The following is a 24579-nucleotide window of genomic DNA, read 5'->3' on the forward strand; positions in this document are numbered from 1 at the left end:
TTTTTGGTGTGTGTTTTTCTCTCTAAAATTGTGATATTTGTCTTGCTTAATTCTACATTTCCATTATTTGATGTATGCATGCACTTATATGATTGAGGCCTTTGTTTTACTGAGCTTACATACCCATATGACCTTACCCTTTCATTATCCTTTGCAAACCAATGTTGAGCCTATTATACCCCTTTGTTCTTTACTTTAGCTCATCACTAACTCTAAACAGAAAATAATAATGTCCTTAATTTGAATCCTTAGTTAGCTTAGACTAGTGAAAGTGTTCATGATTTAAGTGTGGGAAAGTTGGGTTTGGAAACATTTGGTTTAAGAATTGGGTGTTATATATTTTTATGAAAATGTGAAAGAAATGTTTAGGACATGTTCATGCATTCAATAATTTAATCATATGCATTTGAGAAAAACAAAAGAAAAGAAAAAAGAAAAGAAAATAAATAAAAAAAAAAGAAAAAAAAGAGCAAATAATGGATAGTTAGGATGCATGAATATGTGGAAAATATGGTTAATGGATAGTTAGATTTTGTATTTTGATTATATGGATTGTCTTAAGTTAGGTGAGAAGTTTAGGTTAATTACGGATTCAGATTTTAGTCGACTTGACCAAATACAATCCTACCTTGACCTTAACCCCATTACAACCCTTAAAAGACCTCTTGATATGTGTATTTGTGCATTAAATATTTATTGATTGGTAGAAGAAGAGCAAGCCTTAGAAAGCAAGATTAGTAGAGAATTGAGAAAATCAACCCTTAAACACTTGAGCGATTAGAGTGTATACACTTCCAGTGAGGGTTCGATGCTCGATTCTTTGTTCCCGGCTTTCATGAGCTATTTTCTTCTGCAAGTCTATTTCTACTTCATTTTTATGATTTGAATTAGTGAAATCTAGTTCATATTTGTTCTTGAAAGGTCTATTTACTTTTAACCAAGTAGGTAGAAGCATTTCACATTTAGTTGCATTCATATAGATAGGTTGCAATTCATACATTCTACCATATTCCTCTTCACTCTCTTATAGTTTCTCTTGAGCTTAGCATGAGGACATGCTAATGTTTAAGTGTGGGGATATTGATAAACCACTATTTTATAGTTTATCTTGTGCTCAATTGAGTGGTTTTTTATCAAGTCTTTACTCACTTATTCATATAATTCGCATGTTTTACATTTTCCTTCCTAAATTCTGTGCTTTGATTGAAAACATGCTTCTTTGGCCTTAAAATTGCTAATTATTAATCCTCTCTTATTACCATTCAATTTCTTGATATGTGTGTTAAGTGATTTCAGGGTTTATAGGGCAGGAATGGCTTAGAGGATGGAAAGGAAGCATGCAAAAGTGGAAGGAATACAAGAAACTGAAGAAACTGCTAAAGCTGTCCAGCCTGACCTCTTGGTACTAAATCGACCATAACTTTTGCTACAGAGATCCAAATGAGGCGGTTCCAATTGCGTTGGAAATCTAACATCTGGGGCTTCACAACGATATATAATTTGTCATAGCTTCCTGGTGGATGATATTGTGATTACACTTTTCACAACTCCGTACAACTAACCAGCAAGTACACTCACTACAAGAAAAACATCCATTCAGGTAAACTTGAAATGTGTAGCCAAAAGTGAAAAAAAATGATGCCTTAGGCTACGGCTATGCTTTCTGGGCTACGGCTACGCTTTTTGGGGTGATTCATATTCGGCCGTTGCCTATTCTCAAAGGCTACGCTTTTCTGCACCAAGGGCTACGCTTTTGGCGTTTGAGAATAGGGTGCACTTTTCAAGTGATGCTGTTCAGGACCAAAGGCTACGCTTTTCAGCTTCCATTTTTACCAGAATAGGCTACGCTTTTCAGCACTACTACATCACCTGTAAAGCGTAGCCACATTATATACCATGGCTACCATTTATAAGTGTAGCCTTAGGTCCCTCTTTTTTTTTTTTGTACACTATAGCTACTGTATATAAGTGTAGCCTTAGGTCCCTCATTGTTTTTTTTTATTTTCTATATATATATATATTAATTTTTTTTAAAACCTAATATTTAATAATATAATTATATATATAATTCTATATTTTTAATTAAATTAGTAAAATATTATAAAATAAAAATAAATACATAATAATACAATCCAATATTCTTGAAATAATAAAAATTATCCTTAAACAAAATTTAGGTTGCCATAATAAATTAGCAGCCATAAGATCTTCTATTTGGGAATAATACAAATTATTTCTCTAAAAATAAAATTTATTTCTCTAAAAATAAATTACATCAAAATCAATTGCACATGTACAGGGCGAAGAGGTTGTCTTTCTTTTTGAAGATCAGATGTTGGTACTGCCTGCTCTGATTGAGGCCTGGTTGACTGACTTTGGCGCATTTCTTTGTTTGAGAGTATGCTTCTAATAATCCTTGCACTACTTTCATGCCTCTGATTCTGCTTCAGAGGTGTTGAGCCAGCAATTGTTTTGGCTGAAGATGTTACATTATTCTACTATAATAAACTATCTAAATCAGACCCCTGCACAATAAGAAACCCATCAAAATATGAAGCGATAGCATGATCATACATGATAAGTCCATAAATCACAATAAAAGAAACCAAAGAACAATCCATGCCAAAACTTATAGTGGATTCCTGATTCATCACATTCCATGTCATGAGCAATAAGGCAGCATATTATTTCATGAGCCACTAAGGTTACATTGAAACCAACATCTATCAACAACTCCAACTAGTAAAAGGATGATTTAAGGATACTATCATTCACGAGAACATTCAAATAGAATGAATCAATTAAATTAATTAAAATTTAGGCGATAATTGTAGAAAACCAGATCAAGATGCATCTGATTGATACAAACTAGACATGACAAGTGGCAACTTATTGACATTGACATCACAACATAAAGAAGCAGAATTTTAAAGTTGCTTTACATCAGAGTAAGAACAGTAAATAAAACTTCTTTCAAAGCAATTCATGTAAGGTTTGTCCACACTATATAAAATTGTCAGCACTTAGATCTTTTATGATCAAATAAATTTCTAGTCACTTCTAGAGATAGCTATTTATGATTTTGGTCTATGTCAAATTTTTCTTATGGATTTGATCTAATTTCCTAAATACAAGTGAAATCAGTCCCTCTCATCATCTTAAATATAAATCAACTTCATACTTATGAGTTATGATTTGAAATATAAGTATTTATCTATATGTGAAACTGTAATAGTGACTAATTTTACTTAATTTTGATAAGTTTTACACCAAAACAATCTGAAATAGGATGATGTAAATACTATGATAAATCCTGTCTCTTCAGGGTCTAGTTCTTCCATGATCAAATCTGCATATTTTTTAGCCTGCTGCTGTATGTTTGAGAGTTTGTTTGTTGTGGCACTAAGGCAGATGATCTGAAAACAAAATTGATCATTTGTGATCAAGGAAACTCCTATTTTCATGGGAACAAAATGCAAAGCTAGGAAAGGAAAAAAGGTTGGCGATAAAAACTACTTCACTATCTTCATTCTAATTTTTCTATTGATGAATTTAAAAAGAAAATTCATATAAACCTCTTTAATTTCTTCCTCGGTGATTCTTCCATCTGCATCTTTATCAACCCTGGATTATTCCAAATGAAGGTTAACATACTTAATGGTGGGAATTAAAGAAAATACCAACCAATTTCTTGTCCTAGTTCTAAAATTAAGTAAAGAGGTAATGAATTAGTTACATGTCAAAGACGGTTCTGAGCCTGGAATCAAAACTCTGGTCAGAAATCTGGTCCCAAAAGTCCCAAAAGTCCTTATTTCACTCACTCACACACACATACACACAAACAATTTCACAAACACTTAGAAAGAAACAACAAAAAATAGTGCAGATTTGGTATGAACTCTTCAATTTCAATTATTACCTATACATTTTCCAAAGAGAGAACGATGAAGCCATCCATCAGTTGAAGTAGTAAGAACATCAAACTGCTTCTCCACTTCATGCCACCCTGCACCACCGACACCGCCACCACCACCACCGCCGCCACCTTTAGCGATGAACTTAAGTCCCTTGAAATCAGGGTGTTGGTGGTGGAGGCATGAAGTTACGTTGTGTTGGTGATAGTCTTGGGGAAAAGGATAAAAAAATTACTAAGTGTCGAGGGATTTGGTCATTGAAAGTTTACTAGCCAAAATTACTCTAATATATAATGCCACCAACAGCCTTCTTCCTCAAATCAACAGCAGGCAAAGTAAAAAGCTTCTTCCACCATGGTCTTAACCAAGGTGTCAGTAAAAAGCTTTTCCTATAAAAATTTAAATTCAAAATAAGCATGATTACAAGAAAGGCTTCAAGCTGGTATCCATTTACATAGAATCAGCTTCATAATCCATAATGCATTACAATTTCTAAGAGTTGCATCAAAACTGAAGTTCATATTCTTTCTGCAACAGCACCGCAAATAGAAGTGTTTTACGAAAAATAGCACAACTCGAATTTTATTATTTTTCTTGAAATATTCCTAATAAAATATCTAAAACTACTATTTTTCAGGTTATAATATTGAAATGTGAAGCAAGTAAAACCTGATCACCGATAGTTGACCATCGCATCCCTTGAAGACCCACACTAGGAGGGCATGAACCCAATGAAAACTCCTGCAGCTCGACTCTTTCCTACAGAATGATTTCCCTAGTTCAGCATGCACCTATGAAATTTCCAGCATCTATGATTGAAGGAAAAGAGTGTAGTGCATAATTTTCATCATATCATATTTTAATGTAATTACTGCACACAATAGTATATAAAATACAGAATGATGCATCTGAGAACAAATAAACAACTTACCTAGCCTTTGCCACATCTTCCTCAAAGCATCTCACACACTCTGCTGCTTTTTCCAAGGACTTCTTAGCCACTTCCTTTGATAATGAAAACAATATATATTAAAAACCTTCAATACAGAAAACTCAGGAATAAAAACATAAACTTAATTAAGTTTTAGTCGTTGAGATGATAAAAAAAATCATATAAAGTGGGATATTGATTTATATACTGTATACAAGGATAACTAGAGCAGCAGAAGGCTAAACTCTCCTTGCAGAACTAACAAAAGCTAATATCGTGAACTATAAATAGTTAAATGGGCTTGTTCACATTTCAACTTTCAAGCTCAAAGGGTTTATGCATGAGAGGACATCATATATGTTCTTAATGAACATTTGGGAGAGTGGGTTCAAAACAGAAATATGAAATTGAAACATTGTTTTCGAGAGTCAAAACATCTACTTTACCTGTGAACTATCAATTAAAGCAGCAAGGTCATTTCTACCAACATCTTTGACAACTGAAAGATATGCAAAGAGCGTTTAATTAACAATACTTATAGTAGTTGCGTCTAAAAAGTAATGTAAAATACTTATAGTTTTCTTAGGATACCATTCAATTAACTTTGGCTCTTATCCACACTACACTCTTACTTTCAAAATATTCACTTGACAATTGCAAGTTTTCTGTGTTACCATTTCATACAAAATTACCGCTTCACTTGAAGTGTTTTATTGACAACACCACCCTTTATTAGAAAGGAAATTTGAAAAAGAAAAAAAGTTAACATAGGGCCTTTTCTACACCACTTGACAACCTCAAAGTTGCGCATTGCAAATTCGAAAGTTTTGGGTGTAAAGTGCATGTGAGCTTAAAGTTCAGAGAGGTTAAATTACTTTTTTCACTAAAATTAAAAAAAATTTACTATTCTAGGAATACCCGAGAAATGGGTATATCAGTACAAATACAATATTGATATGATAACCATTTTACATTCTTTGTGCCAACATTCTCAAAGCAATATAAATACATGAAAGAAAGATTATACAGGACTTACTGCTAAGCTTGAACAAACATAGTCTGTAAGTGCAAAATCATAAAGAAAAATGCAAAATAAAAAAGAAAACTCTTAACATAGTAAGAAGCAAAAATTACAAAAGATTGTAGAACTCCAAAAATCAGAACAACAAACCCTCAAAAAAACTGCAAAACCAGAAAATTCATACACACCAGAAAAAAGTGTGGCTGAATAGGTATTTTTTTTTGTAGTGATTTAACATAAATTTTAGGGGCTAAATCATGATATGAAAAAGTTAACAGCTTCCCAATACTAACACAAAACAATTGATTAGAAATTCAAAGCCACGAAACTTGTCATATTACCTTGTTCCCATGGCTTCCAGCAGTATCACTTTCATCACTCCCTCAAAAACCAATTTGAAGCACCAAAGCAATTCCCAATTTTCTGGCTTCTATCTGCATTAGCTCTGCAAATTCATAGTACACACAAACCACAAATAGTGTTAGAAATAATAAACTCTATTTGAAGAGGCGACGATTCGCACACTTGAGGCCAATAATCTTCTCAAACAAAAAAGAAAACCCTAATGAAGCAAGAAGCAGAAACTCATAAAATTAGGAAGCCCCAAAAATAGAACCCCCAAAACCTTCAAGAATTCACAGAAGAAAAATCCATGACAGAGAACAAGTGAGATAGATGATGAGACAAAGAAAGAGCGAATGAGATAAAAAGTAAGATGACGAGCGACAAAGAGAATGAGATTGAGAATTATTGTAGGTGGTCTGTGATTGCCTCTCGGCTACCAGGAAGCTAAAACCATTCATGCAGTAAAACCCCCAATTCCTATCAGTGTCATATCCAGAAGCTACAACCCTTAATTAAAAACCCTAAAATTGGAACCCAAAACCTCCCAAATTTCACATAACAAATTAAAAATCGATACATACCTTTTCAGGTGAGCAGCGATGACGATGCTGAACGACGACGACAATGCTGAGCAGCGACAGTGAGCACATGCGACAATGATGCTGAGCGACGATGGTGAGTGCACGAGATGGCAATGCGAGGCGACGGTCAGCACACGCAACGATGATGGTCCACGCGGCGGAGCCCTAGCCGGCGTCATCCTCTCCTTCCTTCCCCTCTCCTCTCTTCTTCTCTTCTTCTTCCCGTTCTCCCCTTTTCTGATTTTTCCCTCTTTTGTGTGTGTGTGAGTGAGGATGAGAGTGTGAGCTTGTGAGTGGTGAGTTGGTGACTGGTGAGTGGTAACTAGTGAGTGGCGCAGCCATGTGGTGAGTGGTGACTGGGTGGCGATGGTCAACAGCGACGGTGAGAAGGCGAAGGTGATAAGTGTCGTAGGTGATGTGTGTTGAAGGTGAGAATGGCAAAGGTGAGGGTTCCTCGAATTGAAGGTGCTGTGTGCATGTGTGCTTTTGGAGGAAATTGAAAGAGGAATAAAAATTTCACTAAGTGTTAGGATTTGGTCCACATACATTAGGTATCACTTTTAAAACGCACCAAAAACATAATAAATAAGTTACTCTTTAAAAGCATTCTGTTTGATACAAAAAGTGAACCCTTAGATATTAACCTACGGCTACGCTTTATAAGTGATTTCTATAACACCTAAGGCTACACTTTTTAAATGATGCCACAATTGTGTATCCTTTTCTCTTATAAAAAGGCAACACGGAGAAAAGCGTAGCCTATTCTACGCTTTTCAAATGTAGCTTAAAAAAAGTGTGGTTGAATGGGTATTTTTCTTGTAGTGACTGAGTCATCCAAGTAATACCTTACATGAGTAAGGGTCGATCCCACGGAGATTTTCGGCTTGAAGCAAGCTATGGTTATCTTGTAAATCCTAGTCAGGAGATTAATGATAAAGATGATTTTGTTTATGAAAAAAAAACATGAAATAACTGGTACTTATGATTCAGTAATGAGAAATACGTTGAGGTTCCGGAGATGCTCTGTCATCTGAATCTCCGCTTTCCTACTGTCTTCTTCTCCAAACACGCATGGTTTCCTTCAATGGCAAGTTGTATGATCCTCTTGGATGAAAACTACCAGGTACAATATCTACACGGCTAATCAACTGTCGGATTTCTCGTCTTGGATGAAAAATACCATGTACAGCTACCGCACGGCTAATCATCTGTTGGTTCTCACTAGCGTCGGAATAGGACCCTTATCCTTTTGTACACTGTCACTGCGCGCAACATTTGTGTGTTTGAAGCTCGTCACAGTCAACCCTTCCCAGATCCTACTTGAAATACCATAGACAAGGTTTAGACTTTCCGAATCCCAGAAATGCTGCCAATTGGTTCTAGCATCTACCACGAAGGTTCTAATCTCACAGACTCGGTCCGTGGATCAGAGACCCAAGAGATACGCACTCAAGTTGTTGCCCAATGACTACGTTGAGCTTAGACAGAATGGGAGTGGTTGTTAGGCATGCGTTCATAGAATTGAGAATAATGATGAGTATCACGGATCATCAGATTATCTATATTGAAGTACGAGTGAATATCTTAGAATAGAATCAAGCGTGATTGAATAGAAAACAGTAGTAATTGCATTAATCCATTGAAACACAGCAGAGCTCCTCACCCCACCTATGGGGTTTAGAGATTCATGCCGTAGAAGATACAATATGAAGTGTAAAATGTCATAAGGTGTAAACTGAATCTCTAAAAGTAGTTTTTATACTAGACTAGTAGCTTAGGTTTACATAAAATGAGTAACTAAGTGCAGATAGTGCAGAAATCCACTTCCAGGACCCACTTGGTGAGTGTTTGGGCTGAGATTTTAAGCTTTCACGTGCATATGCCTAAAGTTGGAGTTAAACGCCACCCTGGGTGCCAAAATGGGCGTTTAATGCCAAGAAATGTGCCAGTTCTGGCGTTTTACGCCAGAAAGTTTTAGGCTGTCTTTCAACGCCAGTTTGGGCCATCAAATCTCATGAAAAGTATAAACTATTATATATTGCTGGAAAGCCTAAGATGTCTACTTTCCAACGAAATTGAGAGCGGGCCAATTGGGTATTATTAGCTCCAAAAAATCCACTTCGAGTGCAGGAGGGTCAGAATCTAACAGCATCTGCAGTCCTTTCTCAGCCTCTGAATTAGATTTTTTCTCAGGTCCCTCAATTTCAGCCAGAAAATATCTGAAATTATAGAAAAACATACAAACTCATAGTAAAGTTCAGAAATGTGATTTTTGAATAAAAACTAATAAAAATATAATAAAGAGTAACTAAATCATACTAAAAACTATGTAAAAACAATTCCAAAAAGGGTATAAATTATCCGCTCATCACAACACCAAACGTAAATTGTTGCTTGTGCCCAAGCAACCAAAAACAAAATAGGATTAAAAAAGAGAATATACAATAAGTTTCAAAAATATCAATGAAGATTAGTTTTAATTAGATGAGCGGGACTAGTAACTCCTTGCTTCTGAATAGTTTTGGCATCTCACTTTATCCTTTGAAGTTCAGAATGATTGGCATCCATAAGAACTCAGAATTCAGATAGTGTTATTGATTTTCCTAGTTTAGTATGTTGATTCTTGAACACAGCTACTTTATGAGTCTTGGTCGTGACCTTAAGCATTTTGTTTTTCAGTATTACCACCGGATACAAAAATGCCACAGACACATGACTGGGTGAACCTTTTCAGATTGTGACTCAGCTTTGCTAGAGTCCCCAGTTAGAGGTGCCCAGAGCGCTTAAGCACACTCTTTTTGCTTTGGACCATGACTTTAACCACTTAGTCTCAAGCTTTTCGCTTGGACCTTCATGACACAAGCACATGGTTAGGGATAGCTTGATTTAGCTGCTTAGGCCAGGATTTTTTTTCCTTTGGGCCCTCCTATCCATTAAAGGGTTACTGCCTTTTTCTGCTTGTTTTTTCTCTCTCTCTTTTTTTTTTCGCAAGCTTTGTGTTTTTCACTGCTTTTTCTTGCTTCAAGAATCAATTTTATGATTTTTCAGATTATCAATAACATTCCTCTTTTTCATTATTCTTTCAAGAGCCAATAATTTTAACATTCATGAACAACAATATCGAAAATATGCACTGTTCAAGCATTCATTCAGAAAACAAAAAGTATTGCCACCACATCAACATAATTAAGCTAAGTTCAAGATAAATATCGAAATTATGCACTTCTTGTTCTTTTGCAGTAAAAAATAATTTTTTATTTAGGAAATAGCATGGTTTTTTGGTTTATATTATGCTTAATTTGGGAGATTTTATCACCTTTTCCGACATTTATTCAATGAAATAGCATGGTTTTGTAATTTTCCCTAGATTTGTGCTTAAGTGTGAAAACATGTTTTTTAGGCCTTAAAATAGCTAAATTTAACTCACTTTAATTCCATTCGATGCCTTGATATGTTTGTTGAGTGATTTCAGGTTCATAAGGCAAGTATTGGATGGAAGAAGTAAGGAGAGAAGTATGCAAAGTGGGAGAACTCATGTAGAAATGAAGGAACCGTAAACTTGTCAAGCCTGACCTCTTCGCACTCAATCGATCATAACTTGAGCTACAGAGGTCCAAATGAGGCGGTTCAAATTGTGTTGGAAAGCTAACATCCGGGGCTTCAAAATGAGATAAAATTTGCCATAGTTTCCTGATGTCTAGGGACACGCATGCGCACTGTATGCGTGCGTGCCGATGGAGCAGCATGGGTCCACTTTGGGCAACTCGTTGGGGGCGATTTCTGAAGTATTTTGGGCCCAATCCAACTCATTTATGATGCTATTAAACCCAAGGATTGAAGGGAGAATGAACCAAGTAGTCGTAGTTTAGTTTTCATCATGTTTTAGGGTAGAATTCTAGAGAGAGAAGCTCTCTTTTCTCTCTAGAATTTAGGGTAGTTTAGGTTTAATTCTCTCAAATTCGTCTTTCAATTCTTGTTTTGATTTAGTTTTCTCTTTTAATTTCTTGTTGTTACACCTTTGTTCTTCTTGTTCTTGTTGTTAATTTCCCTATTTTGCCATTTTTATGTTTATGAACCATTGTTGAATCCTGATTTCTTTGAATGCAATTTCATGTTTCTATGTCTCTTTTATGTTACCTCCATTGTTATTGTTGATTTCTTGTTGATGATAGTTATGGATCTTGTTAATTTTGGTATGTGGTGATGTTTACTTTTCTTGCACTCTAGGTGTTTGTCAAAATGTTTTCTCTAGTTTTTGAGTAGTTTTCTTGACTCTTGGCCTAGGCTAAGGGAATTGAGTAACCTTGAGTCATTGGGTCTCATTGAATTGGTGATTTGAGAACCGTTGGTGGTCAATTTAATGCCCATTGACACTAACCCACTACTAATCTAATTAGTAGATAGGTTGGGAATTATGGGTTGATGTTGATTAAGCCATTTGATATACTTCAAGTATAGAAGTAAACTTAATGAGCTTGGTTCCTCATAATTGTCAATATATGGTTTATAGACAATGATGGTGATATCAATTACCTATGTCTAGCCAAGAGTATTTTTCCTTTCTTTTACTAGTTAATTGTTCATTTACTTTTCTTGCCATTTATTTTCTTGCAAAAATACAAAACCAAACCCCTTACCCCCTTTATAGCCAATAATTGAGCCCTTCATTGCAATTCCTTGTTAGACGACCCGGAGTTTAAATACTTCAGTTAATTCTTATTTGGGGTTTGTTACTTGTGACACAACTCAAATTTTTTATTGGGAGGAATGTTTGTTAGTGTAGAACTATACTTGCAACGAGAATTCATTTTGTATGAAATTCTATACCGACACGACAATTTTCTTAAATCAATAGACTCTAAACTTTATTGATCATGGAATAAAAATAAGACATAAAATAAACATAAAAGCAGACAAATAATAATAAAAGAAAGAAAATTAAAGACATAAAAATAAATGACTCTAATACTAATGCATATGTAACTCTTAAAATAGGTTTCTAATAATAAAAGTTATCACAGAGTTAGGACTCAACAGCCTTGATTTTGGGGGGTAGGTGCTCCTTTAATCTGTGGGACGTCCAACTCTTCAAGGGACAGCTTCTGACGCTTTAGCTCCTGTATTTCACGCCCTTATTTCTCTTGTTCTATGAGCATTTTGCAGAGCATGCTATTTTGATTCTGTTGCTCTTCTTTAAGTTGATTCACAGCTTCTTGCAGCTTGGTGACAGATGCTTCTAAGCGGGTCCAATAGTCAAATTGAGGAATTTCTGGGAGGAGCTCATTCGCCCCCCTCTTGATGAGGTTATCTTGAATTTGAGGTCCATCCATTACTTTTTTGGTGATTGGGCATTCAACTGTGATATATTCATCCACACCTATCTGTACCCCCACATCTTTGCATAACAGACTAATCAAGCTTGAGTAGGCCAATTTGGCCTCAATGGATTCCTTGTTTGCAAACATGTAAATTTTAACAGGGATCAGTTGATGAATCTCTACCTCCTTCCCCAGTATAATACAGTGAATCATCACTGTCCTCTTGACAGTGACTTCAGATCAGTTGGTGGTTGGGAGTATAGAACACCCAATGAAATCCAGCCAACCTCTAGCAACTGGTTTGAGATCACCTCTCTTTAGTTGGTTTGGGACACCTTTTGAATTGGTAATCCACTTGGTTCCAGGGAGGCATATATCCTCTAGAACTTGATCTAGCCTTTTATCCTTGGCCATTATCCTATTAAAGGACTCTGGATCATCTTGTAATTGAGGAAGTTTAAGAACTTCTCTCACTTTGTCAAAGTGGAAGTAAATAATCTTCCCTCTGACCATAGTCCAAAAGGAGTAGAAAGCAGTTCCCTTTAATCTTTGCTTTTATGTCATCCACAGATTTGCATAAAATTCCTGGACCATGTTCCTTCCAACATGTATATCAGGATTAGCCAGGACTTCCCAGCCCCTGTTTTGAATCTGCTCTTAGATCTCCAGGTATTCATCTTTTTTCAGATTAAACCTAACTTCCAGGATCACTAATCTTCTACACACAATTTTGAAATAATGGTTTGCATGTTCTTTAGTGAAGAAGTTCTCATGCATCCAACGTGGTTTTGGATTGCTTTATTTCTTGTCTCTTGAAGCGGTTTATCTTCCTTTGGGTGCCATGAGATTAGTTTATTTTAACTCAGAGATCACGGAAATCACACCAAACTTAGAGATTTGCTTGCCCTCAAGCAAGATAAAAAGAAAGAAGATGAATAGATGGAGAGAAAGATTCGAATGATGGAGTAGAGGGGATGGCTGAATGTATAAATAAAGGGGAGGGAGGGAATGGGTTCGAATTTTTAGAAAAAGATATGATTTGAAAGATATGATTGATAAAAGATAAACATGATGTGAAAAAGAGAAGATTGTTTTCAAAATTTAAGAGATATGAAAAAGATATGAGGAAGTTAAATCTGGATTTTTGTGTATGCATCTAAGAAATAAAAGATAATATGAATGAATTAAAAAGATTTGAAAAGAAAATTTGGAAAGATGAATGAGTTTTTGAAAAAGAATTGAAAAGAATCAAGAGAATTAAAAAAGAATTTATAAGATTATGAATTTTTGTTAATGGAAATTAGAAAATGAATGTTTGTAATTGATGTGCGGATAATTTATACCCTTTTTGGCATTGTTTTTACACAGTTTTTAGTATGTTTCAGTTACTTTTTATTATATTTTATTAGTTTTTCTTCAAAAATCACATTTCCAGACTTTACTATAAGTTTGTGTATTTTTCTGTGATTTCAGGTATTTTTTGGCTGAAATTGAGGGACCTGAGCAAAAATCTGATTCAGAGGCTGAAAAAGGACTACAGATGCTGTTGGATTTTGACCCTCCTGCACTCGAAGTGGATTTTCTAGAGCTACAGAAGCGCGATTGGCACGCTCTTAATTTCGTTGGAAATTAGATATCCTGAGCTTTCCAGAAATATATAATAGTCCATACTTTTCCCGATATTTGATGGCCCAACCTGAAGCTAAAAGCCAGCCTAAAACTTTCTGGCGTAAAACGCCAGAACTGGCACTAGAATTGGAGTTAAACGCCCAAACTGGCACCCAAGCTGGCGTTTAACTCCAAGAACAACCTATGCAGGTGAAAGCTTCAATGCTTAGCCCAAGCACGCACCAAGTGGGCCCCAGAAGTGGATATCTGCACTATCTGCACTTAGTTACTCATTTTCTGTAAACCTAAGTTACTAGTTTAGTATAAATAGCACTTTTTACTATTGTATTGCAATCTTTTGATCATTTTTAGATCTGAGACTTGGACATGGAGGCTGGCCATTCAGCCATGCCTAGACTCTTCTCACTTATGTTTTTTCTACGGTGAGTTTCTACACCCCATAGATTAAGGTGTGGAGCTCTGCTCTTCTTCATGAATTAATGCAATTATTACTGTTTTCTATTCATTCACACTTGATTCTATTCTAAGATACCCACTTGTACTTCAATATGGAGAATATGATGATCCATGACACTCATCATTATTTTTTCAAACCTATGAACGGGTGCCTGACAACCACTTCCGTTCTATCTGAGCTCAACGTAGTCATTGGGCGACAGCTTGAGTGCGTATCTCTTGGGTCTCTAATACACGGACCGAGTCCTTGAGATTAGGATCTTTGTGGTAGAGCCTAGAACCAATTGGCAGCCATTCCTAAGATCCGGAAAGTCTAAACCTTGTCTGTGGTATTCCGAGTAGGATCTGGAAAGGGATGACTGTGACGAGCATTAAACTTGCGAATGCTGGGCACAGTGACAGTGTGCAAAAGGACAAGGGTCCTATTCCGACGCTAGTGGGAACCGACAGATGATTAGCCGTGCGGTAGCTGTACTTGGTATTTTTCATCCGAGACGAGAAATTCGATAGTTGATTAGCCGTGCAGAGCTCGTACCTGATATTTTTCATCCGAGAGGATCATACAGCTTGCCATGGAAGAGAGCACGCATGATTGGAAGAAGACAACAGGAAAGCAGAGGTTCAGAAGCAACAAAGCATCTCCAAACGCTTATCTGAAATTCCCACCAATGAATTACATAAGTAACTTTATTTTATTTTATGTTTTATTTATCTTTTAATTATCAAAACCCCAAAACCATTTGAATCCGCCTGACTGAGATTTACAAGATGACCAAGCTAGCTTCAAGCCGACAATCTCCGTGGGATCGACCCTTACTCACGTAAGGTATTACTTGGACGACCCAGTGCACTTGCTGGTTAGTTGTACGGAGTTGTGAAAAGTGTGAATCACGATTTCCCACACCAGTAATTTGGATGCAGAAAATTTGAAAAAAATTGAATTGGAAACGAAATTACCTCTCCCCTAGCTGTTCTGGCGTTAAACGCCCAGAATGATATCCATTCTGGCATTTAACACCCATATGGTGCCCATTTTAGGCATTTAACACCCAACTAGGTACCCTGGCTGGTGTTAAACGCTAAAAATCCTTCTTTACTGGGCATTTTTCTAAACGCCCAGAATGCTGCCATTTCTGGCGTTAAACGCCCAGAATGCTGCCCATTCTGGCGTTTAGTGCCCAGAATGATACCTTTACTGGCGTTAAACACCCAGAATCTACCATTCTGGGCGTTTAACGCCCAAATTATCTCTTTACTGGCATTTTGACGCCAGTGAGCTCCTTTTCTCTGTGATTTCTCCGTTTTATGTCTTGAACCTCCATTTTCCTAACTTATTCACTGAAATGCATTAGCTAACATTAGGAACAAAATTAAATACTTATATAATTGTTATAAACATCTAATTTTTTATAATGGATGGGTTGCCTCCCAGCAAGTGCTTCTTTACTGTCTTTAGCTGGACTTTACTGAGCTTTTTAATTTAGTCTCAGTTTTGAGCAGTATTGCTCAATATTGCCTTCAAGATAATGTTTGATTCTTTGTCCATTAACAATGAATTTTTTGTCAGAATCAACATCTTGAAGCTCTACATAACCATATGGTGACACACTTGTAATCACATATGGTCCGTGGTGCACGAAATTGTGATCATCAACAATGGCGCCAAAGACTTGGAGCTCTCAAACGTGAAACACACTTTGTCACAATTCCGCATAACTAACCAGCAAGTGCACTGGGTCGTCCAAGTAATACCTTACGTGAGTAAGGGTCGATCCCACGGAGACTGTCGGCTTGAAGCAAGCTATGGTCATCTCATAAATCTCAGTCAGGCAGATTCAAATGGTTATGGAGAATTGATAATTAAAAGATAAATAAAACATAAAATAGGATAGAGATACTTATGTAATTCATTGGTAGGAATTTCAGATAAGCGTATGAAGATGCTTTGTTCCTCCTGAACCTCTGCTTTCCTATTGCCTTCTTCCAATCATTCATACTCCCTTCCATGGCAAGCTTTATGTTGGGCATCACCATTGTTAATGGCTACTTCCCGTCCTCTCAGTGAAAATGTTCCAAATGCACTATCACCGCACGGCTAATCATCTGTCGGTTCTCGATCATGTTGGAATAGGATCCATTGATCCTTTTGCGTCTGTCACACACCCAACACTCGCGAGTTTGAAGCTCGTCATAGTCATCCCTTCCCAGATCTTACTCGGAATACCACAGACAAGGTTTAGACGTTCTGAATCTCAGGAATGGCCGCCAATAATTCTAGCCTATACCACGAAGGTTATAATCTTAGATTAGAAACCCAAGAGATACACATTCAAGCTTGTTTGCATGTAGAACGGAAGTGGTTGTCAGGCACGCGTTCATAGGTGAGAATGGTGATGAGCGTCACATAATCATCACATTCATCATGTTCTTGAGTGCGAATGAATATCTTGGAGAAGAAATAGACTTGAATTGAATAGAAAAATAATAGTACTTTGTATTAATTCATGAGGAACAGTAGAGCTCCACACCTTAATCTATGGTGTGTAGAAACTCTACCATTGAAAATACATAAGAACAAGGTCAAGGCATGGCCGTGAGGCCAGCCTCCCAAAGATGAAAAGTATTCCAAAGGTATTTGAAAAAGTCTGAAAATACAATAGCAAAAGGTCCTATTTATAGAAATCTAGTAGCCTAGGGTTACAAAAATAGGTAATTAATGCAGAAATCTTCTTCCGAACCCACTTGGTGTGTGCTTGGACTGAGCATTCAAAGCTTCCATGTGTAGAGACTTTTCTTGGAGTTAAACGCCAGCTTTTGTGCCAGTTTGGGCGTTTAACTCCAGCTTTTATGCTAGTTCTGGCGTTTTGACGCCAGAATTTCTATGCTGACTTGGAACGCCGGTTTGGGCCATCAAATCTTGGGCAAAGTATAAACTATTATATATTTCCGGAAAGCCCAGGATGTCTACTTTCCAACGCATTTAAGAGCGCGCCAATTGGGCTTCTGTAGCTCCAGAAAATCTACTTCGAATGCAGGGAGGTCAGAATCCAACAGCATCTGCAGTCCTTTTTCAGCCTCTGAATCAGATTTTTGCTCAGGTCCCTCAATTTCAACTAGAAAATACCTGAAATCACAGAAAAACACACAAACTCATAGTAAAGTCCAGAAGAGTTAATTTTTTTTAAAAACTAATAAAAATATAATAAAAACTAACTAAAACATACTAAAAACAATGCCAAAAAGCGTATAAATTATCCGCTCATCACAACACCAAACTTAAATTGTTGCTTGTCCCCAAGCAAATAAAAACCAAATAGGATAAAAAGAAGAGAATATACAATGAATTCCAAAAACATCTATGAAGATCAGTATTAATTAGATGAGTGGGGCTTTTAGCTTTTTGCTTCTGAACAGTTTTAGCATCTTACTTTATCCTTTGAAGTTCAGAATGATTGGCTTCTATAGGAACTCAGAATCCAGTTAGTGTTATTGATTCTCCTAGTTAAGCATGTTGATTCTTGAACACAGCTACTTTATGAGTCTTGGCCATGACCCTAAGCATTTTGTTTTCCAGTATTACCACCGGATACATAAATGCCACAGACACATAACTGGGTGAACCTTTTCAGATTGTGACTCAGCTTTGCTAAAGTCCCCAATTAGAGGTGTCCAGAGCTCTTAAGCACACTCTTTTGCTTTGGACCACGACTTTAACCGCTCAGTCTCAAGTTTTCACTTGACACCTTCACGCCACAAGCACATGGTTAGGGACAGCTTGTTTAGCCGCTTAGGCCAGGATTTTATTCCTGTGGGCCCTCCTATCCACTGATGCTCAAAGCCTTGGATCCTCTTTTTATTTTACCCTTGCCTTTTGGTTTTAAGGGCTATTTGCTTTTTCTGCTTGCTTTTTTTTTCTTTTTTTTTTCGCATATATTTTTTTCTGCAAGCTTTTCACTGCTTTTTCTTGCTTCAAGAATCAATTTTATGATTTTTCAGATCATCAAATAACATTTCTCCTTTTTCCATCATTCTTTCTAGAGCCAACAATTTTAACTTTCATAAACAACAAATTCAAAAATATGCATTGTTCAAGCATTCATTCAGAAGACAAGAATTATTGCCACCGCATCAAAATAACTAAACTGTTTTAAAATCCGAAATTCATGTACTTCTTTTTCTTTTTTAATTAAAACACTCTTTATTTAAGAAAGGTGATGGATTCATAGGGCATTCATAGCTTTAAGACATAGACACTAAGACACTAGTGATCATGTAATAAAGACACAAACATAAATAAACGTAAAGCATAAAAATTCGAAAAACAGAAAATAAAGAACAAGGAAATTATAGAACGGGTCCACCTTAGTGATGGCGGCTAGTTCTTACTCTTGAAGATCTTATGGAGTGCTTGAGCTCCTCAATGTCTCTTCCTTGCCTTTGTTGCTCCTCTCTCATGGTTCTTTGGTCTTCTCTAATTTCATGGAGGAGGATGGAATGCTCTTGGTGCTCCACCCTTAGTTGTCCCATATTGGAACTTAATTCTCCTAGAGAGGAGTTAATTTGCTCCCAATAATTTTGTGGAGGAAATTGCATCCCTTGAGGCATCTCAGGGATTTCATGATGATGAATTTCCTCATGCTCTTGATGAGGTTCTCTTGTTTGCTCCATCTTTTTCTTAGTGATGGGTTTGTCTTCATCAATGAGAATGTCTCCCTCTATGTCAATTCCAGCTGAATTGTAGAGGTGACAAATAAGGTGAGGGAAGGATAACCTTGCCAAAGTAGAGGACTTGGTCTAACCTTTGATCAAAGTTGACCCTTCTAGTATATGGGTGTGCATCTCCTCGCATCATAGGCAAGTTGAATGCTAACCTTACATTTTCCGTACTAAAATCTAAGTATTTTTCCCGAACCATTGTAAGCCAATTCTTAGGGTTTGGGTTCACACTTTGATCATGGTTCTTGGTGATCCATGCATTGGCATAGAACTCTTGAACCATTAAGATTCCGACTTGTTGAATGGGGTTGGTGAGAATTTCCCAACCTCTTCTTCGGATCTCATGTCGGATCTCCAGATATTCGCCCTTTTTGAGCTTGAAAGGGACCTCGGGGATCACCTTCTTCTTGGCCACAACTTCATAGAAGTGGTCTTGATGCACTTTTGAGATAAATCTCTCCATCTCCCATGACTCGGAGGTGGAAGCAATTGCCTTCCCTTTCCTCTTTCTAGAGGTTTCTCCGGCCTTTGGTGCCATTAATGGTTATGAAAAAATAAAAAGCTTTAGCTTTTACCACACCAAACTTAGAAGGTTTGCTCGTCCTCGAGCAAAAGAAAGAAGAGAGTAGAGGAAGAAGAAATAGAGGAGATGGATGGGGCATTGTGTTTTGGCCAAGGGGAGAAGTAGTGTTTAGGTTGTGTGAAAATGAAGGAGTGAAGATGGGTGTATATAGGAGTGGAGAGGGGGGGTATGGTTCGGCCATTATGGGTAGGTTTGGGTGGGAAAGTGGTTTGAATTTGAATGGTAAGGTAGGTGGGGTTTTATGAAGGATGGATGTGAGTGGTGAAGAGAATGGTGGGATTTGATAGGTGAGGGGTTTTTGGGGAAGAGGTATTGAGGTGATTGGTGAATGGGTGAAGAAGAGAGAGAGAGAGGTGGGGTAGGTGGGGATCCTGTGGGGTCCACAGATCCTGAGGTGTCAAGGATATCTCATCCCTACACTAAGTGGCATGCAAAATTGCCCCTTTCTGCCAATCCTGGTGTTAAACGCCAGGCTGCTGCCCATTTCTGGCGTTTAACACCAGCTTATTGCCCATTCCTGGCTTTAAACGCCAGTCTGGTGCCCATTTCTGGTGTTAAACGCCCAGAATGGTGCCAAACTGGGCGTTTAACGCCCATTCTGCTACCCTTAATGGCGTTTAAACGCCAGTAAGTTTCTCCTCCAGGGTGTTCTATTTTTCATTCTATTTTTTAGTCTGTTTTTGCTTTTTCAATTGTTTTTGTGACTTCACATGATCATCAACCTATAGAAAACGTAAAATAACAAAAGAAAATAGAAATTTAACGTAGATAATTAAAGATTGGGTTGCCTCCCAACAAGCGCTTCTTTAATGTCAATAGCTTGACAGTGGGCTCTCATGGAGCCTCACAGATGTCTAGAGCAATGTTGGAACCTCCCAACACCAAACTTTAGAGTTTGAATGTGGGGGTTCAACACCAAACTTAAAGTTTGGTTGTGGCCTCCCAACACCAAACTTAGAGTTTGACTGTAGGGGCTCTGTCTGACTCTGTATTGAGAGAAGCTCTTCATGCTTCCTCTCCATGGTTATAGAGGGTAGGGGTGGGCATGGTTTGGATTTTTAAAAATCCAAACCAGATCCACTTCAGAACCAGTTTTATGGTTTAGGAAACCAAACCAGAACTGGATTGAAGAGCAAAACCGGTTCTAAACCGGTTTGAAAAAATAAAAACCGGTTCTAAACCGGTTTTAAAATTTAAATCCAGTTTTATTTACAAACCGGTTTTAAATCCGGTTTTACTTGCAAAATCAGTTTTAAATCCGGTTTTACTTGCAAAACCGGTTTTAAATCCGGTTTTTTTAAATCCAAATCTAAAATCCGGTTTTTTTTATAAAATCCAGTTTTAAAACCAGATTTTTGGTAACCAAAAATCCAGTTTTAAAACCAGTTTTTGAAAATCCAGTTTTAAAACCAGTTTCTTCAAACAAAAATCCACTTTTAAAACCAGTTTTTAGAAATTCAATTTTTAAACCATAATTTTTTTAAAAAGTAAAATTAATACTAAAGTCATTTTAAAGTGTATATGTTCATTACAACTAGAATTTAGTTCTTTATAAATCTAATGACAATAGCTAATCTATATAACATTTAATCATTCTCAAGACATCAAAAGAATACTACCAAAATATCTCTCTAACAAAATATCAAAAGATGCCAAGTTGCCAACAAAATCATCAAACAACCACAACCTTTGAGGAAAATATATCTGCAAATAACAAAATATACCTTTGTCATTTTAAAACAAATCTTTGAATGAAAGTATTAAACCAAATGAGAATATTAAGCATACCTAATCATCATCAAGATTATCAATTGATGCCGCCATAGAACAAGCACCATCATTAGAGGAAAATATATCTGCCAAGGGAATCAAATTAATTATCAAGTCTATATTCAACAATTTTTAATTGGTAACTAATACCTAAATTCTAAAATAGAAAGATAACAAAAACAAAAATAAAATAAAATAACAAGAAATATGAAATAAATTTTATACCTTGATCAACTTGTTGAAGAACTTCACCATCATCATCTAAAGCAGAGAAAAGATCTTCCTTAAGCCAATCTCCTATGCAGACTAAGGCTTCTACCATTCTAGGTGTTAAGGAACTGCGGTATGGATCGAGGACTCTTCCTCCAGTACTAAATGCAGACTCCGAAGCTACCGTAGAAACAGGTATAGCCAATACCTCACGAGCCATATTTCCAAGAATTGGAAATCGGGTTGAGTTGACCTTCCACCAGTTTAGTATATCGAACTTATGGGAGTATGGCTCGCATTCTTCTTGTAAATATCTATCAAGTTCAGATCTTGTATTTGTTCTGCGACCGGTTGCTTGCAGAAAAAAGCCCATGCCATGAAGATCGGTATTAATGTTGTTAGCTTGAACTTCTTGCGTATCAGCTTCACTTGCTTCCCCAGAACTTTGGTATTGCTGATAAAGTAACTTTATGCACTTAGACAACTTTGACTTCAATTCGCCTCCTTTTTCTTCTCCAAAGAAGTAATCCAAGAAATAATTGACATACTCAATCTTTTGCATTGGATTAAGTACGATAGCAATCAATAACAACATCACGTGCTAATGTAGTCCGTGAAGGAACTTTGAATCTTGCTTGTAGGGCATGCACAAATTTTCGGAATTTCGGACTTTCAACGAAGCGAAATGGTAGCTCTTCCCCAATAAACATTTCCACAAGTGCCCTTCGAGCCTCCTCTTGGTCAAATTTGGAAGCACTGGGTGAATTTAAAACACCACGCTCATCTATAGTCGGTGTGGTCGTTGTTTTTCTTCTTTTGTTTGAATCATTATTAGGATTTTGCTTGCATCTTCTCAAATGACCACCCATTGAGCTGGTTCCATTCCCATATTGTATTAAACTACCACAATATTTGCATTTAGCCTTCTTCTCGGTAGCATTTTCCACATCAAAATGATCCCAGACAGCTGACCGATTCTTACGAACACCTGACGGTGGAGAAGATGGTTGAGTGTTAGCAGACATCCCTGCTGCTTCAATATTACTGTTTTCAGTCATCTTACTCTGCATATAAAGCAAGGTGTACATAACTCAAAATTTGGTGCCAATATTACTCCATGCTAAAATTAACACAAACTAATCCAAATTCAAGCTTGCATCAGAACACAAAAGTAAAGACAATAAATAAATTGTTTTGTACAAAATCTAAGAAAAAAAACCAAACAACAGCCACATTTTTCTATCACATCACAATACAAAATAAAGTTTTACAATTCAGGAATATGTTACTTCTGCACTCTACCAATTCTATATTTTAAGAGCCTCCAGTACGATGATCATGCCACAAAGAAAAAGATGCAAAACCTAATAATGAGCTGCTGTAATGTCACATATCACAATATAAGTAGCCTAACTTGACTGATTAATTGTCATTATCTGATAAGAGAGTGAAGGGTGGAAGTGTGGGGTGAAAGTGAACTCCATGTGGGATAATTAAAGAAATGGAAATCAAGAAGTATCTTCAACTACTGCCTGTTCTTTCTGAAGCAAATGGCCAAAAGTTTCATCAATTGCCTTGTGGTCCAATAGCTTTTCTGAAAATGATCACCACATGCTGTTTACTAACTATTGAAATCAGAAAAATAAATTAATAGAAGAGGGTAGAAGCAGAATTTTCAATTGAATTATTTTGTAATGAAGACATCACTCAAAATTCCAACATACTGGCAACTAAATTTAACTTGAAACATTTTGCTGTTGCTTTGTGAGTTTCAGTTCTCCAAGATTTTGCCTAATTTGACCATTTTTGTCAATTGAGTGTTGCAAAATTCTACAAAGAAAGAGGATTGGATTTGCCATATATTTCTTTACCCACATTCCCTGTATTCATATTCTTGGTGGGCATCAATGATTTAATATATGATAAATAATAAAGGCATTCCATCAAGCTTCCTTTCTTTCTAAGTAAAGATCAATAATTACTAAAATAATGATCACAATATCACTAAAAACCAATGAGTACCAATAGTTAACTACTTATCCATACAGGGAATATTAGGAATATTTCTTAGGAATCTATTGAGTCACGGGTTTATAATCTTTATATAGCCTTGCACAATTCTGTGTTTATCTGTTGGAAAAGATTATTAAGGTCAATTAAATAAGTGCATGTGAAGGCAAGTGAAATCAGTCACATATCACAATATATCTTCACTAAGCCATATTGTATTAATGCCAAAAATAAAATTACATTCAAAGCGTATAATATAAGTAGCCTAACTTATAAATACACCAATAACTAATTTCGACTTGAATGTAGAAAGATTTAGACCAAAATTTATTGCAAGAATAAAAGAATTCTGATCATAAATAATAAATAATCTATTACTAATTCCTTTTTTCATTACTAATTCTTCACTTGCAATTTTTCCTCCATCCCTTGATCATTTATATCAAGAACTAACTCTGCTATTTCTTTAACAAGATCAACAATGACACCATCAATCTTCATTAGATGTTGCATGTAAACTGCCTTAAGAACATTGCTTAATTTTCCATATATAAAGAGACAAATCCAGCAACACAAACTCAACCAATACAGCTTCATAATTTCAGTTTATATATCATATGATTGGGCTTCTATCAACTATAAACTATAAACTATCAACTATAAACTATTCCCTAATAAAATCATACTTGCATCCCTTCCCCAGTAAACAAACAATGAACTTTGATGTGTTGTATCCTCAGCAATAAACCATTAGCAAAGTGAAATATCCTATGCTTTAACAGTATGCTAGAAATAGAAACCTGGTGCAATGTCTCAACAACAAAGTAGCATGATGAATGAACAGGAACAAAATTCAAAGCTAATTAAAAAATTTAAACACAAGGCAAGGCAAATACCTGGTGCTTGGTGAGCCTCTGCAAATGGCTCTGGTCTTCTTACTTCTTAGGGTGGAGATCAAGAGCTTGACATGTACTTCTTCTTCTTATAAACTTCCCTCAAGATAGCCTTCTACTTCTGAGAAATCACCGTCAACACTTGACCAAAGGACAACCACACAACCTTGCTGCAAAAAAAAAATCCCAAAATAAAAATGGC

The 24579-nt window shown here is 36.4% G+C and overlaps 1 protein-coding gene and 2 long non-coding RNA genes across 3 annotated transcripts; 1 reads left to right on the top strand and 2 right to left on the bottom strand.

The window, feature by feature from the left end:
- On the bottom strand, nt 3361-3818 carry LOC107612582. Its single transcript, XR_001613814.2, has 3 exons — nt 3737-3818; nt 3576-3624; nt 3361-3416 (listed from the first exon to the last, which is right to left on the bottom strand). It is a non-coding gene; the product is annotated as an uncharacterized LOC107612582 (long non-coding RNA).
- LOC110265926 lies at nt 4454-24544 on the top strand. Its single transcript, XR_002352569.1, has 3 exons — nt 4454-4465; nt 13864-13870; nt 24373-24544. It is a non-coding gene; the product is annotated as an uncharacterized LOC110265926 (long non-coding RNA).
- Nucleotides 21035-22072, bottom strand: LOC110265925 (zinc finger BED domain-containing protein RICESLEEPER 2-like). The gene is made up of 3 exons (XM_021109504.1): nt 21490-22072; nt 21283-21350; nt 21035-21198 (listed from the first exon to the last, which is right to left on the bottom strand). Exons 1-2 carry the CDS (start codon nt 22067-22069, stop codon nt 21283-21285), a joined length of 648 nt encoding a protein of 215 aa, XP_020965163.1. The 5' UTR covers nt 22070-22072; the 3' UTR covers nt 21035-21198.

This window comes from Arachis ipaensis, chromosome B08, assembly GCF_000816755.2.
Source record: "Arachis ipaensis cultivar K30076 chromosome B08, Araip1.1, whole genome shotgun sequence".
NCBI lineage: Eukaryota > Viridiplantae > Streptophyta > Magnoliopsida > Fabales > Fabaceae > Arachis > Arachis ipaensis.